The sequence below is a fragment of the Vidua macroura genome, chromosome 6, assembly GCF_024509145.1.
Source record: "Vidua macroura isolate BioBank_ID:100142 chromosome 6, ASM2450914v1, whole genome shotgun sequence".
NCBI lineage: Eukaryota > Metazoa > Chordata > Aves > Passeriformes > Viduidae > Vidua > Vidua macroura.
The window spans coordinates 35,251,357-35,271,037 of record NC_071576.1 but is presented as its reverse complement, the minus strand read 5'-3'; the positions used below and the strand labels follow the sequence as shown (position 1 = coordinate 35,271,037).

Sequence of the window (19,681 nt, the reverse complement as noted above, 5' to 3'; positions counted from 1 at the left end):
CTTTAAGAATGAGCAATTTAATCACACCATCTATCCCGTGCATTCCCAAATGAAGCAAATCCAACAAATAATTCTTTTCTCTCTGTTTTAAAGACAAGGGTGGGGGGGGGATCCCACAATGAAAAGGTTACAAAAAGCTATTAAAGTAAGAGATAACTGACTGTGTCATCAAATTCTTTATACATTGGACATAGACCTTGGACAACAGTACCACAAAAGCATTACCCATCTGAGATTTCCAATGCCTCTAAGAACTCTTGATTTATCAATTTAAGTTGGAGACACATTTTAGAACCCACAACAACAAAACCCCCCAATAGTCAGATGCATAAATTGAGGCCACTGTATCCCAAATGATTAAACCAGAGTTATCTAATATTCATACTTTCCCTAGAGTATCTCTTTGTTTTTGAGAGCTGTCTTGAGACTCCTTGGCAGAGAGGAAGACTACGGAGTGCAGCTGAGCAGTTCTCTCGCCTGAAATGCTCTCAAGACAGCACTTTGATAACAGGAAGCGACAGGACTCAGGAGAACATATAAATATCTTATAAGGTGCTGGAACACTCAGTAATTAATTTTTCAGCAAGGAGAAGCTTTTATTTCAGCAATGTGTAAAAAATAAATTTCTATTTCCATACTCACAGCCTGACTACTCATGCTCCGACCCAAAGTAATAGCAGAAACAGAAGAGTCACAATGAAGAAACATGTATAAAAGAGGCCAAGAGCCCCTGCTTTTACTTAACCTCATTTCCACAGCAATACATGAGGGCTGTATTCCCACTACAGAATTCTGTGGAAATTTATTTCTTTCTGTGTGAACCTAAGAGAAAAAGAGCACTTTGGCTTTAATTAGGACATAAAGAGGGGGGGTGAAAGATCCTGAAAGCTTTACCTGCTTCAGCACAGAAATGCTTTTATTGTTCTGAAGTCTGAGGTAGGTTAAACAAAGTGCAAAAGCATTAGTCACTCCAAATGGAAATGTCCAACTCTGACGGGAACAATACATTAAAAGTTACGGTGAACCAGAGTCAACACATAATCTGATGGGAAAAAGCATATTCCTCCACCTCTCCTCTCCTCTCCTTCCTGAGCATTGATTTTGCCTGAGACTCTACCTATGCAGTTTTAACCCTTCTCTTCTGGCTTTATTGCTCTTCCAATGTGCAAGACCACTTGCCCTGTTCCAAGCTCATTTCTGTGGTCTCGAGTAAACAATTAGTAATAGCCTAAATTAGCTCCATGACCTGCTGTGTCTGGCAAGATCCAGAGAACAGCCTCACACATGAGCCTAAACGCTTGGCTACACATTTCCACTTTAAGCCAGGAAGCCACAGAGAAGAAAATCTGTTTGTTATGATGATTCTGGAAAAATTTCCAAGATCAAGAAGTCATTTAACTGGAATATGAATTCAAAACACATTGAGGTTCCCCAGTCTCTTGATCTTACTGGAAATAAGAAAGAAATTAAGCTCCTGTACCTCTCCTCTTTCATTTCACAAAACAGAAAAGGTATTCATTAAAAAGGCAAAAAACCCATCATGGTAGGAAGGAAAAATGTCAAGAGAAGTCAGGAGTTGAGCTATGTACCTCATGCCACAGGACTGGGTTGAAATACCTGCCCTCACTGAGAAGGCAAAATAATCTAAATAAATCAAAATCTAAATTTTGGGTGGGAGCATTACAATACTTAACCTAGTCTTGATCTCCATTTCTGGATTTGATAAACAGACCACCAGAGACCAAATAAAAATCCTTATTGGTATCCTGTTCACAAGTTTTCATAAACAGTTTATTTAATTTTTTTTTTTTTAATTCACATCCCCAAACAAATGTACCTTGCAGCATTTAGTTTGCCTATGAATTATAGAGCCATTTTATAATAATTCAACTATTTTTTCAGTTGCTTGAAAACTTCCTGGGCTAACAATGAACAACAATTCTTACTAAACATTCCAGATGTTTCCTTCAAAGGTCTCACTCTTAGGAATCCAAGAAGATAATACTGATTTCCATTAGGTAAACATTTTGTCAGCAGTAATTCAAGTTTTGTACACTAAGCATTCCACAGTTGTAAAAAGACATTTCTTGGATCAGATTTCAGCACTCACAATGAATGCTTACAATCTAAGGCAGCAATGTTCCAAGGAAGAAACCAAAGCTAAAAACCCCAAACTTAGTAAATGCATATAGACACGGGCAATGAGGTTGCTGGATTGCCAAAGACAAAATATCATAAAACAGATAAAACATTCAGCACTCCAGGTAAAAGCAGCCACATTGCCTGTCACCTTCTTGCTTGTAACAGTTACAAACTGGCAGTGGAACAACCCTTTTCCACCAATCCCAAATCACTGTGTTAGGCACTGTGACCATAGTCACCCATTCTATTCAGTTGATGAAGGTGTTTCTCTCTGGGCTTCATTTTGTTGTTTTGGGGTTTTTTGCGTGGTTTTGTTTTGGTTTGTTTTTTTAACATCAGAGATGGCTTAGTGAAGCTTTGGCTTCCTGGATGCCAACAACACAAACAACAAGGGGTTGTGCACTTCACACTCTCCTGCTTCAACCTAGGGTTTGGGTTTGACCTTTCAAAGAGCTTTCCTTAGAACTAGCTGAAGTGAAATTTCAAGGTAACTTTAGATACGACTATGATTTTTATCCAAACTGCTGAGCACAAGGGGGACAAACAGAACATCTAAGGAGCCTCTTCAGAAGTTAACCCTGGTGCGGTGTTTCAGGAGCCAGATTGATTCCTTTGTGCTGAGGGGGCTTTCATCCCTTCTAAGTCACTGATTTTGCATAGAATCAAACTGTCAGGTCCTGTGAATACAGAAGCCAAAACCATCAGAGCCAAGACAGACAGACTGGTATTGTCTGGACATCTCAATTCATACTACTTCAGAATCTCCAGGGTAATTTTTTTTTTTGCAAGGGGTATATGTCTGCTACAAAATCAACTAGAACTAATTGATTTCCAATGGACCCAGCAAGTCATGGCAAAACATCATTGTTTTCTTACTCTTTGGATCAGCTGTAAGGTGAAGGGGCAGAAGCTAAAACCATCACCTCCTCTCTCACTACAATCTCCGTTTATTAACCAGTTTCCCATCCCAAGGATTTTACTTGCCCTATTCAAAATACTCTTGAAGTGGCATAGCTGCCACAGAGAAAATTCCTCAACTGCCATAATAAATATGAAAAAAATTAAGACACTGTGGAGAAAATAATTAAAGTAACGAAGCCAGTGTTTCAATTCCTGCATAGTTTTGTAATTAATTTAGAAAGAAGCATCTGAGCTGCTTGTCCTTGAATGCCCCAGGAAACTTTCTGCAACTTGACATATTTACACAGTTTCTCTGGTCACTGACTCTATTTCTTAGTGCTTCATCTGAATGCATCAGAATCAAGGGTGTGAAGCAGTATCCACCATGTGGTATATGCCCCAGTATATGACCATGCCTCCCTTTCATCACTCTCCCTTAGCCTGGCAGACAAACTCAGTGCTATTGAGACAACAGTGGAACAAAGAGCACTCAGCCTTCAGTTAATTTTCACCAAGTTAAAATGGCTGCACTGTGAGAATGGTCAGATTGTCAAATGAAACAATTATGGGAGAAAAAAAAAGGCAGGAAGCTGTAAAATGGAGTAGGAGCATGTAGCTTCTGTGTGCCTTTGTCTGAACCTCAGAGGTGACTCAGGGCCTCATTCTACAGCCAAATGTTTCTCAAATAAATCCAGTTTATTCAATTAAGGACAATTAACCTCATCTACAGTCTACACTAATGCTTGCATGCAGCCCACAGTGGGCTCAAATTCTTCTAAGACTGCTGAAAAACTGCTTTAACAACTGGGATTGTTTAGTCTGGAGAGGAGGCTTGGAGGGGAACCTCATTGCTCTCTACAGCTACCTGAAAGGAGGCTGTAGCCATGTGGGAGTCAGTCTTTCCTGCCAAGCCTCAAGCGACAGGACAAGAGGAAATGGCCTCTTGTTGTGCCAGAGGAGGTTCAGATTAGATATCTGAAAAATGTTTTTCACTGAAAGAGTGGTTAGGCATTGGAATAAATTGCCCAGGGAAGTGGTACAGTCACTGTCTCCGAAAGTGTCCAAGAGGGGGCTGGATAGGGCACTTGGGGATGCTGTTGAGAGGTGATTATGGTGGTGTTGACAGCTAGACTAGAAGATCTTGAAGATCTCTTCCAACCTTGATGATTCTGTAAATACCTCTTGCAATTCTAAGTCAGCAAATACTGCTTTTTTAAGAGCAATATTGAGTCTTAACTCTTTCCCCAAAAAGGTTCGCCCTTCCGTTTTATTTATCCTTTCTGCTTGCTTTTGGTGCATTACCCTTCAATCCTCCATTTTCCCCTTCAAATACCATCTGTTGCAAATGTGTGTAACACAGAAAAACAACAGTTTAGCAAGGCAAAACCAGAGCACAGGCCATCCCACAAAAATGTGGGATGTCACAATTTTGTGCAGGTTTGGGTCAAAGGTAGCCTATCCTCCCTAAGACACCTCTTGAGTGGGGAGAGAGCACCATTGATGCTAAATACATTGTGAATGACTTAAACACCATTTTCATTGCTGAAAGTGGAGGTTTCATTCTTGCAAGCAGAAAAGAAAACTTCTTATAACTCAGCATGTTTGAAGTGCTTTCCAGTAAAAAACACTTTAAAAAATCATTACCAAAGTAGATTACCTTTCCTGCTAAGAGGACCAAGATAAAAAGCACTTGGGCTCCCTGTTTCCAAACAGATGGTTTTGTGTTATTAAAAAAATGTGGGTTTAATTACTGTTTTTCCACACACAACTTTCCAGATACAAGCCAATGGTTGGACTGTCTTCGACATACCAGCAGACAACACTAGTGCCATTATTGTAGCTCTGCTTTTCTACACATAGAAAAAAATATAATAAACAGAGCTCCAGTTAATTTTACTATTAAGAGCCCAGGGGGGACAGTGAAAGTGACAAGAACCCAGTGCACCCAAGGTTTTGTGACATTTTGCCCAAGTTACCAAATGAGCTAATTCATACATAGCTACAAGCAATGTTTAACAAAATTGGGTGGATTCACTGATGGAGAAAGGCATCTAATTATAGCACCAGTGAATGAAATATTCCCTTTATTTGGGGCATCACACCAAAACAGCTCCTGCTGCCAGTCATGCCAACAAGCAGAGGAGAATTGTGGCTGCAAATAGAGGTGACCAGTCTCCACAGCCCTCCAGCTCTGGTCTCCTTGCTAAAACTTCCAACTAATGCAAGACATAAGGAAAGACGTGGAATGGTAAGAGAACCAACAGAAAATTCTTAATATGCAATGGCCACCACAGCTATTTTCATCAAAAGCTGACATGGTAGAGAACAGAAGTGACACCTCCAGCAGTAAACTCTGAGAAGACTCTGGTACACAAAAGCATTTCCATCTAGAGCTTAAAAACATAACAACAGAAACATTTACTTGACTTCTATCTCACAGAACCACATTTTCACAAAACTGAAGTGTGAATGAAATTGGACTTGATGTGCTTTCTCTCTCAAACAAGAAACATATCTGATTAGTTCATTAATGTGTTCCTTGATTAAGTTCTCTTCCTACCTATTCCACTTACTCTACTCCCAATTAAACTACTAAAATATCTTGTCATTTCTTCTTGTATATGCCACAAGTATGTTTCACTTTACCTTCAGAGGCCCTTAATTATTGGTCCAAAGTATAATTTCCAAACACTTGAATGCAAGGTATTATTAATGAGTTCCATTAATACTTAAGGAAAGTAAAGTACAGAGAGGTGACATGTAATTTAAATTAACGCTTTTGCCTTCCTTCATCACCCCAAAAAGCATGTAGCCTTTGAACTAAAATATTGAATATACTCAAGAATTAGAATGCAATTCTTTGTTAAGCAGAGTGCACACTGTGCACTTCAGTGTCTGGTTAACTGGTTACTTTCCACTTTCTTCATTTCAGTTAACTTTGGAGAGACAAGGAAAAATAAGATACAATACAACAGCAGCAGTGATACAGCAAAAAGAATAAAAGTAATTGCTGCCCCTTGAACGTGGTATAACAGCTTCTCAGGAAAACATGCTTCAAAATGTCTTAGGATGCAAAACATGAGTTTTTTAATGGGACCTTATTTGCATATTTTCATGGTCCCGCACATGTAATTCTATTTATTGAACTGAATCCTCCCACTCAAACTTATTGCAGAGCCTTTTGAAATAAGTTCATAATCCTCTGAAGTGATATTTTATTAATCAGGATAGAATAAAGGTTTAGTTGAAGTTCTATTACAAAACAAAAAACCAGTTTCGTGCACATTTCATCTAATTCCATCCAAATTATTTTGTCTTAATATTAAGGTTCAAGATTGCATCTGAAATGGCCAGAAGCTGCCTCCTGGAATAACTCAGGCTGGCAGCTCCATTCTGCTTCACCATTTCATTTTGGTTTGTTTCTAGTAAACAAAACAAGCCCATGGCTAAAATAAAGTTTAGGCAGAAAGAAAATGCTCATAAAACAACATGCAAAAGTAAATCATCAAATAGTGCAAATACTTCAAGACCATCACTTAAAATACTGGCAACAAATACAAAGCAAATGGCATGAGAAAGATGCTAGGAGAATAAAAGAGAACCATTTCCAAAAATGCAAGGCACTAAGTGCTACAGCTAGAATAGCATAATCTTACCCTCTAGCTGAACCTTCCCTTTTTATCTCTGTATTCTATATTTGCACTAGTTGCTTTGCTAAAAATATACTTTGAAGTTGTCATAGCTATTGGTCCTGGCTCGTCTTTTTTCTGCCTCTGAGAACAGTTAAAGTAATAGATCACTGTAATTAGACTTTTATGGGTGCAAGAGACAGTTTGTTTCAGTCACAAACAGGAACAGAGAAATTATGAGACAGAGGGAAGAAAATTAAAGAAGTTTAAATAAGGCAACTGTTAGGGAAATACAAAGAGAAAAAAAAGTTATATTTTTACCACCAAAACCTCTAACTACAAAAAGGTATACAATACACAAGAGCTCAGGACAGCTTTACACTTGGGCTAAGGCCATGCGTGAATGCAAACCAACGAATTCACGCATGCATTATTTGAATAGAAAAACTTAAGGCACATTAGATATATCAGAAAAGACATCATACATACATCTACATATAACATTTTAACATATCTCCTATATTGTGCATATTAGGCTATACCATATAGCCAGGATAAAACAAGGGATATTTGTTCTTTCTCATGACTTTTAAGCATGTAAATACATGTCTGCATATATATGCATGCATTTATATACCTAAAAAGACAAACACAAGAATAGTTATTTGAGGCTTTACCTACATACACATTACACATATTTACCTATCGGTAAATTCGCACACTGCCTACTAATCCAAATCTCTAATCTCAAGTAAATCTTAACTATTACTGCAAGGAAACAACAAACCACAAAGTATCCAAGAGTCCTTCTTCCAGGTGAATGACCTCCACCTAACTCTAAAAACATGTTTCTGCCACTGGTATAACAGTCTTATTTGTATCTATGCAACAATGCAGGTCAGCTTCTGAAGTCCTCTAGGAACCAGCTGCTTGCAATTTCACACTAATGCCTCCGATCATTAATCATTCATATTGTCTAACTGATGCAGAAATCAAACTCACAGACCCCAGCTTTACCACAAGGCTTCCCTGACAGCTACAGTCAAGGGCAGTAACAATGGCTTTGTTCAAGGACACTGACACGTGTCAAAATTCAGCAGTACAATTTGTTTGCTATTGCATTAATAAAGGGTGTTTGAAGGTATTTAATATATAAATACACACACATATTTAGGAGGTATTTTAGATATTATTACCTACTCAAGGTAATCTGAAGAAGGTATACATAAAGCTAGAGAGACTTCTTGGCTCACTGTGTCTCCTCCTCCACTTTTGCAAAATACCGTGTCATACGTGCCTCTTCAAAAACATGCCTACAGCTATGGTATGTAAAGACATATGGCTTCCTGGGCCTCACTACTCTCTGCAGTGACTTCTCCAGAACTTCACTTTTCTAAGAATTAGGAACCACCCTCTAACTCCAAAATTACTGATATCCATCACAAATTTACCAAAATTTGTGTGCACACCAGTACTAGCTTTTGCTCAGCTAAACACTTGCTTCTAGTCCATGCTGTGCAACCAGGACATGTTTTCTGAAGACAGGAGATGACAAAAAGAGAAGATTATACCATGACCTAGAGGAGGTCATTATCACTGGCCTTTTACATAATACTGCTGACACCTATGCCTGCCCTGGAAATACTTCTCCAAGTAACTCTGGGATTTGTGATTTTCATTGCCATTGCTCATAACTGGACTATGACTTCTATGACTTACCACTATACTCTGGACTCTCTGTTGCTCCTACCTGACAGGTTTGTTGAACACAGCCATTCCCACCTCTGTTCCCCACTGTACAGCCGCTCTCCCTGTAAAACTAGATTTAATGCCCCTACTGTGATTACTATCCCCAGGATTTTACTGTATGAGGTATGGGCTGGAGAATTAGTGAATGCTACCCCTGTTATTATAGGAAATGCCAAGAAGGAATCCCCTAAATAAAAATCAGCCAGCTCTGTCATAATTACTGCCACAATTTAACCAGGCATTTCTCCCTCTCTATGCAACACCCTATGCAGTCAAAGTTGTTGACACAATAAATCAGCTGAATAGAGAAACTAGCAAGGTTTCAAGAAATGGCCAGCTTCTGTTTACAAGCAAGGCACATGAGTATTTGCAGTGATAAATTACCTGAAACTTCCTTGTCAATGTGCAATACAGAAGTGCAGAGTTAAAGGTCCTCCACTGCCTAACCTCTGTCAACAGATTTTGGTAATGAGACTGGGCTTAAATTTATTTTCCAGCAGTAACAATGCTAGTTTGGAGATTATTTATCCAAAATTGTGCCTATTTCAGTTCCTGAAGCCTCAATACATACCCTAAAATTCAGTCCTAGTTTAATTTTGGCTTACTGCTTTTAGTCTGGAAACCGAATCAAAAAAAAAAAAAAAAAAAAGAAATCAGGAAATGTTAAGAGTAAGATGACTTAAAATGCCATAAAGTAATCTCTAATGACAGTACAGAAAAATCCTTGGGTAAAATTTGAAGTCTGGAGGTCTGCAGTGTTATCAACTCATGCCTTATCATCATCAATGTACAGTTTTATGTTAAAGAACCAGCTACAAAACAGAAGCAACTGTGTGAAAAACTCAGATTTCAAGCATAAAAATAAGGTTCAGAAGGCCTTTACATGTAGCAGAACCCTGAAATATAACTGAAGAGACTCAAATAAAAAGAATGCCAAAAGTATTCAACAGTTAAAATATATTTTAAGTTCTGCTGTCTCTCATAAAAACAGCATGAAACCTCAAAGGGGTTAGGAAGCCTCAAAAAAATGATGCAGACTGCTTTCTTTTGATAAAAAATAAATTGTATGCATGAAACCCATCTCACTTTAAAACACCCCAGTTTTTTCTTTCTTTACAAAAAGTCATCATTTGGACTATACCCTTTTGAGGCTCATCTGCTTTCGGTTGCTTGCAAAGTGTCCTGTTGAGATGGTTTTTCATAGCACAACTTAATAGCAACCAAATTGCAGTCTCAGTTTTCTGACTAGCTCAAAATAACAGTACTATATCTTTTAATATAAACAGTCAATTTAACAACAGTCTCTTCCACCATCCTTCTGCTTCATGGTCCATACACTTTTTGGATGCATAAACCTGACTTTACAACTTCTTGTTCTCTCATTTCCTGCCCAATGGGCCAGGTCTGACAGCAGCAACACTCCTGCTACTTGACATGGCTGGATCACAGGAATTTGCCTGGAGAAAATCTGCAAATGTAAGGCTGCTTTCTTTTGGTTGTTTTGTTTGTTGTTGTTGTTTTGGTTTTTTTGGGGTTTTTTTTTGGGTGTTGTTGTTGTTGTTGTTGTTTTTGGTTTTTTGTTTTTGGGTTTTTTTCCCAATTCAGATCTTAAATCAGCCTTTAAAAAGACATGAAGGCTGCCAAGTACTGAAGGTAGCAAACAACTCAGATTTTTCTGAAAGCATCTTGTGGCAGCTGCAAGTTTGTGTTACATTCCTTAGAGCAGTAATTGCCTTTGGAAATTATATTTTCCTGCTTGTTCAAAAGATTTACCACGAGTAACCATAAAAATTCAAAATTTAACTCAGTAAGTGCCAACATTAGCAAGCAGATATAGAGGATATGTTTGGCAAAAAATAAGCAGAAATGGAAATCTACCATCAAATAATGCAGATCATTTCTTTGACAGTATGCTTTGATATCCCTCAGAACATACATGCTCCAGTGGTTCTAAAACTCTCTAAACAGCACAGTTTGAAAACTCCTCCCTGTCATAGGAGATCTCTCTCGGAAACAAGTACACCTTGCTATCCAATTCAGATTTCAATTTCTGTGTTTTCCATCCTTCTTGTTATATTCCCCAGGTACTCCTCCTTATTGGTATTTTCAGTTCTTATTTAGTCAAGCTCTAAATATTGTGATTTTTTTTTAAAGTAACATGACAATTTTCCACCATCCTTTATGTAAGAAAATTTGATTTGTCAAATTATTTTGATAATAGGTCACTTAATAGATATGGTGTCAGAAGGTGTCTGCAAACCATTTGTCTTTCAATACTGTCTGCAGAAGAGGAATTTTCAGACATGGATTATTGTAACAATGAGTGAAAGGGCCCCTGAGACACAGTCACCAGCATTTGCAAGAAAGACTAATTAAAGGTGGCTGGAATTCAAGGGAATGTGACCAGCATTTAAAATCAATTTATATTTTTTGTTATTATTTGCTAGTAGAGGTTCTTCTCCTCTCCTGGCTTTTATTGCATTTTTTTCCTTCCATGCTGCAGTGCCCACACAATGCTCACAGACTGAAGTGAGGGTGGGGATGTCACTCCCTGCTCCCATGAAAAGTAGGGTAGTACATTTCAAACAGTCTTTTTAAGCACTGTGCATCACTCTTCCAGTAGTAATCCCATCAAAAAATACATCAGCATCTTCTCCAGATGTGGCCAGATTTAGTGTACTTGCATAGTACTTAAATGGCAATGCAGTATCTGCAGCACCCTTACACCTCCATTGGGTACCACTGTGCCACACAAATAAATAACAGCCCACCCTTCCTGCAGCACCACCTGCAGCCCTGTGAGAGCCCAGGGCTCAGCACTGAGATGCACAGAGAGACAAGAGGACGCACAATTCCACAAGAGTGGAATGCAGCTTGCTTAACTATAAATGTCTGTCCTATGACGTAAGTACCTGACAGCTAGGTGCCCATGATTGCCACCGGAGATCTGGTCAATACAGCTCATGTAGTTTGGGCTACAGCTCATCTTAACAAGGGTAGGGTGAGGCAAATCATACCCTGAACCCTGATTACTGTAACAAATGCATCTGCACTACTCAATTCACACACAGGTGTCATCCAAAACAGTGGAGCAACATTGAGTATCTTAGATTAAAAAAATAACGTGCCTCACAAATTGATAAATATCAACCCCTGAAAGGTTAACACTGAAGGTAGAAAAAAATAAGACTTATCTCGATAAGACCATCTGCTGTAGCAATCAAAGCAGTTAGAATTCATTTGCTTGCAGGAGTCCATAGAGAATATCATAAAGTAATTGGAGCCAAAATAAATTAGTTTATTTTGTTCTGCATGGCCAAAACCCATCCCACTTACTTTTACCTACCTAAAGAAAGAGCCTGTTCCAGGCTTTGCTCCATAAACAAAACAGAGAGAGGTTGCTCCAAAGGGACACTCAATACCACCTAAGATCTGGTTTGCCTTCTAAATGTGTCTACCTTTCATTAGCAACTAAAAGAAAACCAGGCTACAGCAAAGCTGTTGGCACATGAACTTCAAACAGACCCCAGAGACTCTCAGTAAACAAAGTATTAAAGAAAGTATTAACAATCTGAGGTTCTACTTGCAGGGCTTTATATCCCCAAAACCCTCAAACATGACAGTTATGATAAGCAACAAAACAGTTCACACTCAGTGCAGCATTTATTGTGGTTCCACTGTTAAAGACCACCCTTATTTATTCTTCCTAAGGTGGATCAACAATTGCACCTTGGGATCCCTGCTGTGAGAAGCAAACCTTTCCTTCTACCGTGACACAGTACCAATCCTGAACTGTAGGGTATTCTGGCAGATGGTGTTCAATATTTCAGGGAGTCCAGTGCAGTGTTTTTCTCATTCATTACTGGCAATCAAGCCATTTGAAAGCAAATGAGAGATGAAGAGCTAAACATTCATTTGGAGAGAGGAGAAATAATCAAAAAAAATAATAGCCTTGTCTCAGATTTTGCATATGATTTTTCAACACTAAGGAACATAAAATTGATGTGTAATACATCTAATTAATATCAAACTATTATCAAAATATCAAATAATACCAACTACTAATATTTAAACCAATATATAAAATAATGTAAATTACATTTACAAGGTCAATCACCAATGAAAATTTACTCTGAAAAATAAGTAATATCCACATTTTTTATTCACAAAGCAACGGAAACACTCAGCAAAAAAGCCTGACAGACATGTTAGCTTAAAATTGACAATACAGAATACACCATTACTGCACAATGCATGGGGCATGCTATTCTAAAAGACAACTGTGTATTTTGACAGGTGTATTATGAAAGGCTGGCATAATACTGACATCAGAGGAAAACCAGTAATGAGAGATGAATCAAATAGTATGAGTATATTCCCCATTAGTACCATAGAACTCACAACCTCTATTCTACATGACAATAAGGAAATATTGAAAGGCAAAGAAATTGAAAAATCCTAAAGTAGAAATGCTGCAAGATGAACAGAAAGTGAGGCACACAAAATAATGTTTACAAGAGCAAGTAAGTGGATACTCTACAGAGTCACAGATTTAATGCCCTAATTCTAAATCATGCAACCAGACATTTCCTTCACACCCTGTATCTACTTCAGCCTACTGGGGTGTTGGACTTCCCAGCAAACAGGTTGGAAAAAAATAATCTGACTAACCGACTAGTGCTACTTCCAAATTAGCAGCCAAAGTGTGTTCATAACACATTCAAAACAAACAAGCCTACACATTACCCAGAATTTTTTCCCATGTTAACAATTCCAGATTCCAAACCAAATACACAACAACTAAACCAAAATTATGGATATCAAAAAGTAACACTTTAAACAACTCATGCTCCATAAGAAACCTCAATTATTTTCTCAGCATGAGAAAGTCATCAAGATTGCAGTCAAGCAAGCAGAAAACATAACCATGTACCTTCAACACATTTCAGTAATTTTACCCAGGATCATACTACATAAGGCAACTTGATCTGAGCTAGCACTGTAGCTCTTAACAGAATGGTAGCTTATTTAAGCTATGGAAGAAATTTCTGTCAGAACCATACTGTACTTCTGCATACTACATAAGAAATATTTTGTAGGCTAAATAAAATGTATTTACATTATTTCATTGAACTTCAAAAATACTAAAGATTAAGGATACACCTACCCCAAAATAAAAAAATGCCTTTGCAAGTAGGTCAATAGATAGCTTTCTTTCATCTTTTATGCTACCTCCAAAGTACTTCAGAATAAGACGATTTATCATGGTGAAAGAATGCTCTTTAACATCATACATTGCTGTTGTTTCCCCTTTGTCCAATTCATTTTTCCCTAGCACTAGAGAAAATGCTTTTTTTAAAAAAAAAAATTAAGCAAGGCATGGGAAGTAAGAACAATGACCTATTAAGGATCAAACTGCTAATTATACAGCAAGAAACACAATACGAATATAGGGAAAAAAGTGCCAAAAGACTACTGTATGGAGGCTGCTTTGTGCTTAGTATGATAAAACTTGGAACATATCTACACTTATTTTAGCCAGCTGAGGCAAACTTGAACAATTACCTAAAGTCATGTGACAAAAAGTTACAAATTTCAAGTTATTAGTTTGTCATCAAATATTTCATACTAACAAGCTCAAGTGCTTCCACTGAATAGAATTCAACTTCCAAGCTCTCAAATGCTATCGTTTGAAACACTTATTTTCCTGAAAACTCTTTCAGCTATGCATCCAAGCAGTCAAATAGACCTCTGACTTCAAAAAGGGCATGGGATTCTTTTATAAGTCAACCACATAGAAAAGGGATTTTTGCCACAGGTCCAAATCCTTACCTTTCTGTAGACTATCATGTTTGGAGAACTCTCCTCTGGGTCAGCAGTTTCCGCACTACTCGGATCAGTGGGTGCTTGGGCCATGTTTGCCTCTCGTTGCTCAGACTGCAAGGACAGGAGCAAAAGTCAGCATCACTACAGGCTGCAATGGAGCGTGGTAAGGACATGCAACTGCCTCCCAGGCAGACATACAAGGGAATCACACTCCTGTCTTCACCCCATGTAGGATTTTATCACACTGTGTCAGAACTGACTGGTTTATGGGATAACACCCCAAGAACAAGGAGGACCACCAAGTCACACGCAGCTGTGGTTTGGGTCATCACACACACACATTTCTCCCACAGTTCTGAAGTTTTATCATAAGCCCTTATTCAGTAGAAGAATATCCAATTAATACTTCACACACTTCCCTTCCTCACTATATAGCACAAACAGCCTTGACTGTTCTAGAAGCTTTGAGGTACCTACAAAGAAAAAGCCAAGGCACCTTGCTGTGAGGCAGCGAAACCCCACTGTAACGGGCGGGTGCAGCAGACTGTCAGGCACAATGACAGTTCTTGCCTGCAGTCACTCCAAGCCCCTTCCAGCTCTCCACAAACCCAGAGCAGCAGCCAAGAACCAGGAAGGCATAGCTGCTTGCTCAGAGTAAACAGCTTCCCTCACCTCTTCTCATGACACAGCCAGGAAGAGGCAACAGGACACAGGCAGACAGCCACACATAATACTCCTTATCTTCTAGAAGCACAGAACTGGAACTGCTGCCTCATCTCCTCCAGGTTATGCCAGCCTTGAGGCAACAGCATTATTTAAAAAAAAAAAAAAAAAAAAAAAAAAAAAGGAGCCTGCTGCAGAGTCAAATGCTATATTTTAAGGTTTTTTTCCACCAGCACATTTGACAAGTCACATTTAAATTAGAGGCTGCTGTGGAGCTGAGTGGTGACCTTTCCTAACCTAAGAAGTAACATTGCCTTGTACAGACATTGCCATTAAAACTGTCTGACAAGTTCCATTTCTTTAACATTGAAAGTACTGAAATATCCCATCTCAACGTATTTCATTAAAAACTGAGAACAAAAAAAAAACCACCAAAATCTATGTTCAGATGAGCATAACCTATGCATTAATTTCTAAAACACAGTTCACCATTAAACTGTCTCCCTTATTTAAGGAAAAAGATACATTCCTACTCCTTCCTTTACCCCCTTTCACATTGCCACAGGCAACAACGTGCTCCAGCATATAATATACATACATATCATACAATTATATGTATAATACATCCCTGATCCATTCTAGCTGTCAGTTATCAGCTCCCAAGGACATGTCAAGAGCCTAGAATCAGACAAGCTCAGACCATATCCCAGCTCTGTCCTTTCTCAGCAGTGAAAAGGCTACTGTGGTAACACAGCATCCATCACTAGAGCCAGAAGCAGCTGACATACCCCCTTTAAGAAAACCTAAAAGAAACCAAGCTTAAATAATCTACCTCAACCCAGTGTCATTCATCTTTTTCTTCTATAAGGTATGCATGCACACACACAAGTGGGCACAAATGCATATGTACGTGCATATACCAATTTGGAAATTCAGTAATACAGTTCAAGGTTGAGTTAAACAATATATATAGATCACCCTTCAAAGTCATGTTCAGACCAATTTAGACACTGTTTTATATTTAAAGAACATAAATTTATTTTAACCCCTATTAAACCTCATGGCTTCCTAGAAGCCCAAACACTACACTGTTGCACCAGGTTGTGAGCTAAATAGGAAATTAATTAAATTCTCTAAGCAAAATTATTAGATGCAGAAACAATTAAACAGCACAAATGATGAAGGGTAAAGCATTTTCAAATTATAGCACTTCAAATTATTTACAAAAATGTGCATTTTCACAATACTTCTTGGTCATGATTTCAAGGCACTAAAGAATTAGGCTCTAGGTTATCATCATTCAATTGAATGGAGCAGGAACTGGGTTGAGATTTTATGTAACTTTCTGAAGGCAATTACGAAGCAGAGTTGAAAGCATATGTCAAGTCATACAAGTTTCAGCTTCACCTGCAGTATATAAAGACCACATTCACCACTTACATTATGTGAGATTTTATATGCATGCTTTAAAAGACAACAATTACAACTAACTTTCAATTCAGAAATGCTCTTAACAGAACAAAATTACAATTTCTAACCAAAAGCCCTCTGCAGCATTGCTTAGCTGTGTTTCACTCATTGCATTATTCCCTTTGAACGTCCACATTTACAAATTCTGTTGTTCTTGTTATACTGTCAGCTCACTTGATCTTTTCTGGTACTTCCATATTTTTCCCCATAGCACTTCTTGAAGCTTTTCATCTACTCCAGTGCAACAAGACTCCAGTGCAACATCATGTACAATACGCAGTAGTAGCTGGCCTGCTGTTCCCAGTGACGTTGAGGGAGCCATTAACTTTGAAGATGTAACATAAACCTAACATGTATATCTACATAACATCTACATAAGGTAATCAATAAAAGTGAACCAATCTGTTGTTGGAAGGCAGAAATTTGCAAAAGTGATTCCCACAAGTGCCCAGCATCTCCTGCTGGATTTCAGTCTGGAACAGCAGGAGCAGGGCCACCTTTGCAAGAGTGACAGCAGGATGGACATCTCAGAAAACAAGGCTGGAGACAAGGTAGGACTAAGGTGCAGTGTGAAGCAGAGACAAGTGTGGACATCCCCTCCACACAGCCTAGGCACTGCTGTTGCTGCTGCTGTGATGAGCCATAGCAGACCAAGCCAGGGCCCCTGAGGACCTGTGAGGACTCTGACCATTGTCCAAGTTTTTTTTTCCTTTCCTTTATACCCTTTTTAAAAGCACAGAAGTCTTCCTCACTCATATTCTACAAGAAAAAGAAAAACTACAGATAAAATAAGACAGTGATATGACATAGGCATGTTCTTGGATCTTCAAGGTGAAAGCACAGCAATGCTGGGCCCCATGGATTTGACTACACCTGTGCTTCTTAACATATGGGAGTTGAAGGGAGTTCAGCACCCAGTGATGCAGGACAGCTTCTCAGAACCACAGAATGGTTGGTGTTGGAAGAGACCACTGGAGGTCATCTGGTACAACCTTCCAGCTCAGATAGGCAGCACATCACTCAGGATTGAGTACAGACAGCTTTTGAGTATCTCCAGTGAGAGAGACTCTGCATCCTCTATGGGCAACAGTTCCAGTGCACGCTCACTCGCACAGTAAAGAAGTTCTTCCTCATGTTCAGGTAGAGCTTCCAGTGCATCTGTTTCTGCCCATTGCCTCTTGTCCTATTGCTTTGGCACCCCAGAGAAGAGCCTGGCTCCATTCTCTTGGTACCCTCCCTTCAGACACTTAAATACATTGATGAGGTCCTCTCTCAGTTGTCTCTTCTTGAGGCTGAACAGGCCCAGCTCTCTCAGCCTTTCCTTGCAAAAGGGATGCTCCAGTCCCCTCCATCTTCGTAGCCCTTTGCTGGACTTGCTCCAGGAGCTCCATGTCTCTCTTGTACTGAGGAGTCTATAACTGGACACAGCACTCCAGATTTGGCCTCACCAGGGCAGGATCACCTCCCTCGACCTGCTGGCAGTGCTCTTCCTAATGCAGCTCAGGATGCCACTGTCCTTCTTGCTTGGTCACAAGGGCACTTCTGGCTCATGGACAACTTGTCCACCAGGATGTCCGCATCCTTCTCCAGAAGATTGGTTTGCCTGCTGCAAACACAAATGAGACTGCCCACAGTCAAAGTCTAGCTTTTTTTACCCTACTAGTATATTAACATGCTGTATTTGCAACCTTTTAATTAATGTAGTTGTATGTAAAAGTCTACATCTGATTTGCCCAGTCCTCTCCAAAGAAACAAACCAAAAAAACCTATACAATTTTTTCCTCTCTGTCAGCCCAGTCTACTCCAGATGCAAGCAGGAAGTCAACCCCACAACACTACACAGACTGAAAACAGAGTTTACCCTCTGAATCTCTGTCTAAGCATATGCTTGTGATGCATCAGCCAGAAGTGATAGCTTAGCCTTATAAAGAAATTTCAGCTACACTTAGCTGAGAAGAGTGAAAACAAAGATTTTATGTGTTTTGTGTTATGTGTTTGTTTGTTTTTTTAATAAGCCTCTAGCTTAATTAAGACAGCTAAGGACCTCACCAATTACTATCTGAAGAGTGCTGTCAGCTCCTCCCTTCTCTGGGCAGTTTGCTGTATTATCAGGGCTAACTCATCCCAGCCCGAAGCCACACACCAGCAATTTAAATCCAAATGCACGTCTTAAAAAAAAAAAATCGTCTCTAAATTTCAACTTTCATGTTCAAAGATGCTGTTTTCCCACAGCTGTTTTTCTGACAATAGCCATGCTTGCAGCAATCTGGACTCCTCAGCACCAAAAGTGATAAAAACTGAAAACCATTTGTGCTAACCATTCTCTCACTCTGCCACACACAAGGACAAAATCAGCAGTCTTTAACTTCTTGTTTATGGATAAGATGGCCTATTAAGCCTTTGAAAAATATTACCAAAAATATGCTAAAAAGAGAGGGTACATTCTCCTCTCACTGATTTTTTTTTTTTTCCTTTTTATGTTTTACTTTTTATTATAGAACACTCCTGCTTTTCCCCTAAGAAACATAAGCACACTGGATTATACAGGCAGCTGCGGACAAAATGCACCGAATCACAGTAAGAGTTCTTTCTCTCGCTCTTATCTGATCAGGCTCCTCACTGTCCCAAAAACCAGAAGCTGCAAAGAGATAAGACTCCCATATGTCATGAAAGGATGAGTGAACTTTAAGGTGGAATAACCAATTGAAAATATGCTCTGAAAATCAAGAAAATAATTTTTTTCCAGTTTACCTTTTTAGTTTCTCATACAGAACTGTAATTAGAAAATTTCAAAGAAAACTACCTTTACATTTTAATCCATAAATACTGTCAGCATTTAATCTCTGTGTATGTGTAAATTCAATGAAAGCATCTGAACAGTAAATTAAGAAAGTCTCCTTAGTGTTCTGAAACACCTTGATTGCTGTCAGAAAAGACCATTGGAAACAAGACTTCTGTAAGAAACCTCTTACAGACACAAAACCCCATGTGTTTTATAAAAATTAGCACATCTAGAAGTCCTTATGAACTGTGGGGTTTTTACATAATAGAAAAAGAAAGAAAGAAGTACATTAGAAAAATCCTGTAAAACTATTTATTGAAAATATCACCTGGATTTAACAAACTAATACAAGGTCAAATTTCAACTTCTATTCTGCAGAAATAAATAAATTGTAAACTTAATATGAAAAATTTGCAGTGCAAAACATTTCTAGCATATGTGAGATAAGATAGTTTTTTAAAATAGGGGGAAAAAATCATAGAAAACAGAATCAGCTAAATTAATTCCCATGGAGATATAT

At 38.6% G+C, this 19,681-nt stretch overlaps 1 protein-coding gene across 3 annotated transcripts in view; it reads right to left on the bottom strand.

Annotated features, from left to right (window-relative positions):
* The window catches only part of RGS6 (regulator of G protein signaling 6), a 258,147-nt gene that overhangs the window by 229,423 nt on the left and 9,043 nt on the right, over window positions 1–19,681 (bottom strand). For all 3 annotated transcript variants that reach the window (XM_053980328.1, XM_053980330.1, XM_053980329.1), the window contains exon 2: window positions 14,253–14,357. In XM_053980328.1, the coding sequence (XP_053836303.1) occupies window positions 14,253–14,336 (84 nt within the window). In that variant the 5' untranslated portion in view covers window positions 14,337–14,357. The remainder of the gene's footprint in view (window positions 1–14,252; window positions 14,358–19,681) is intronic.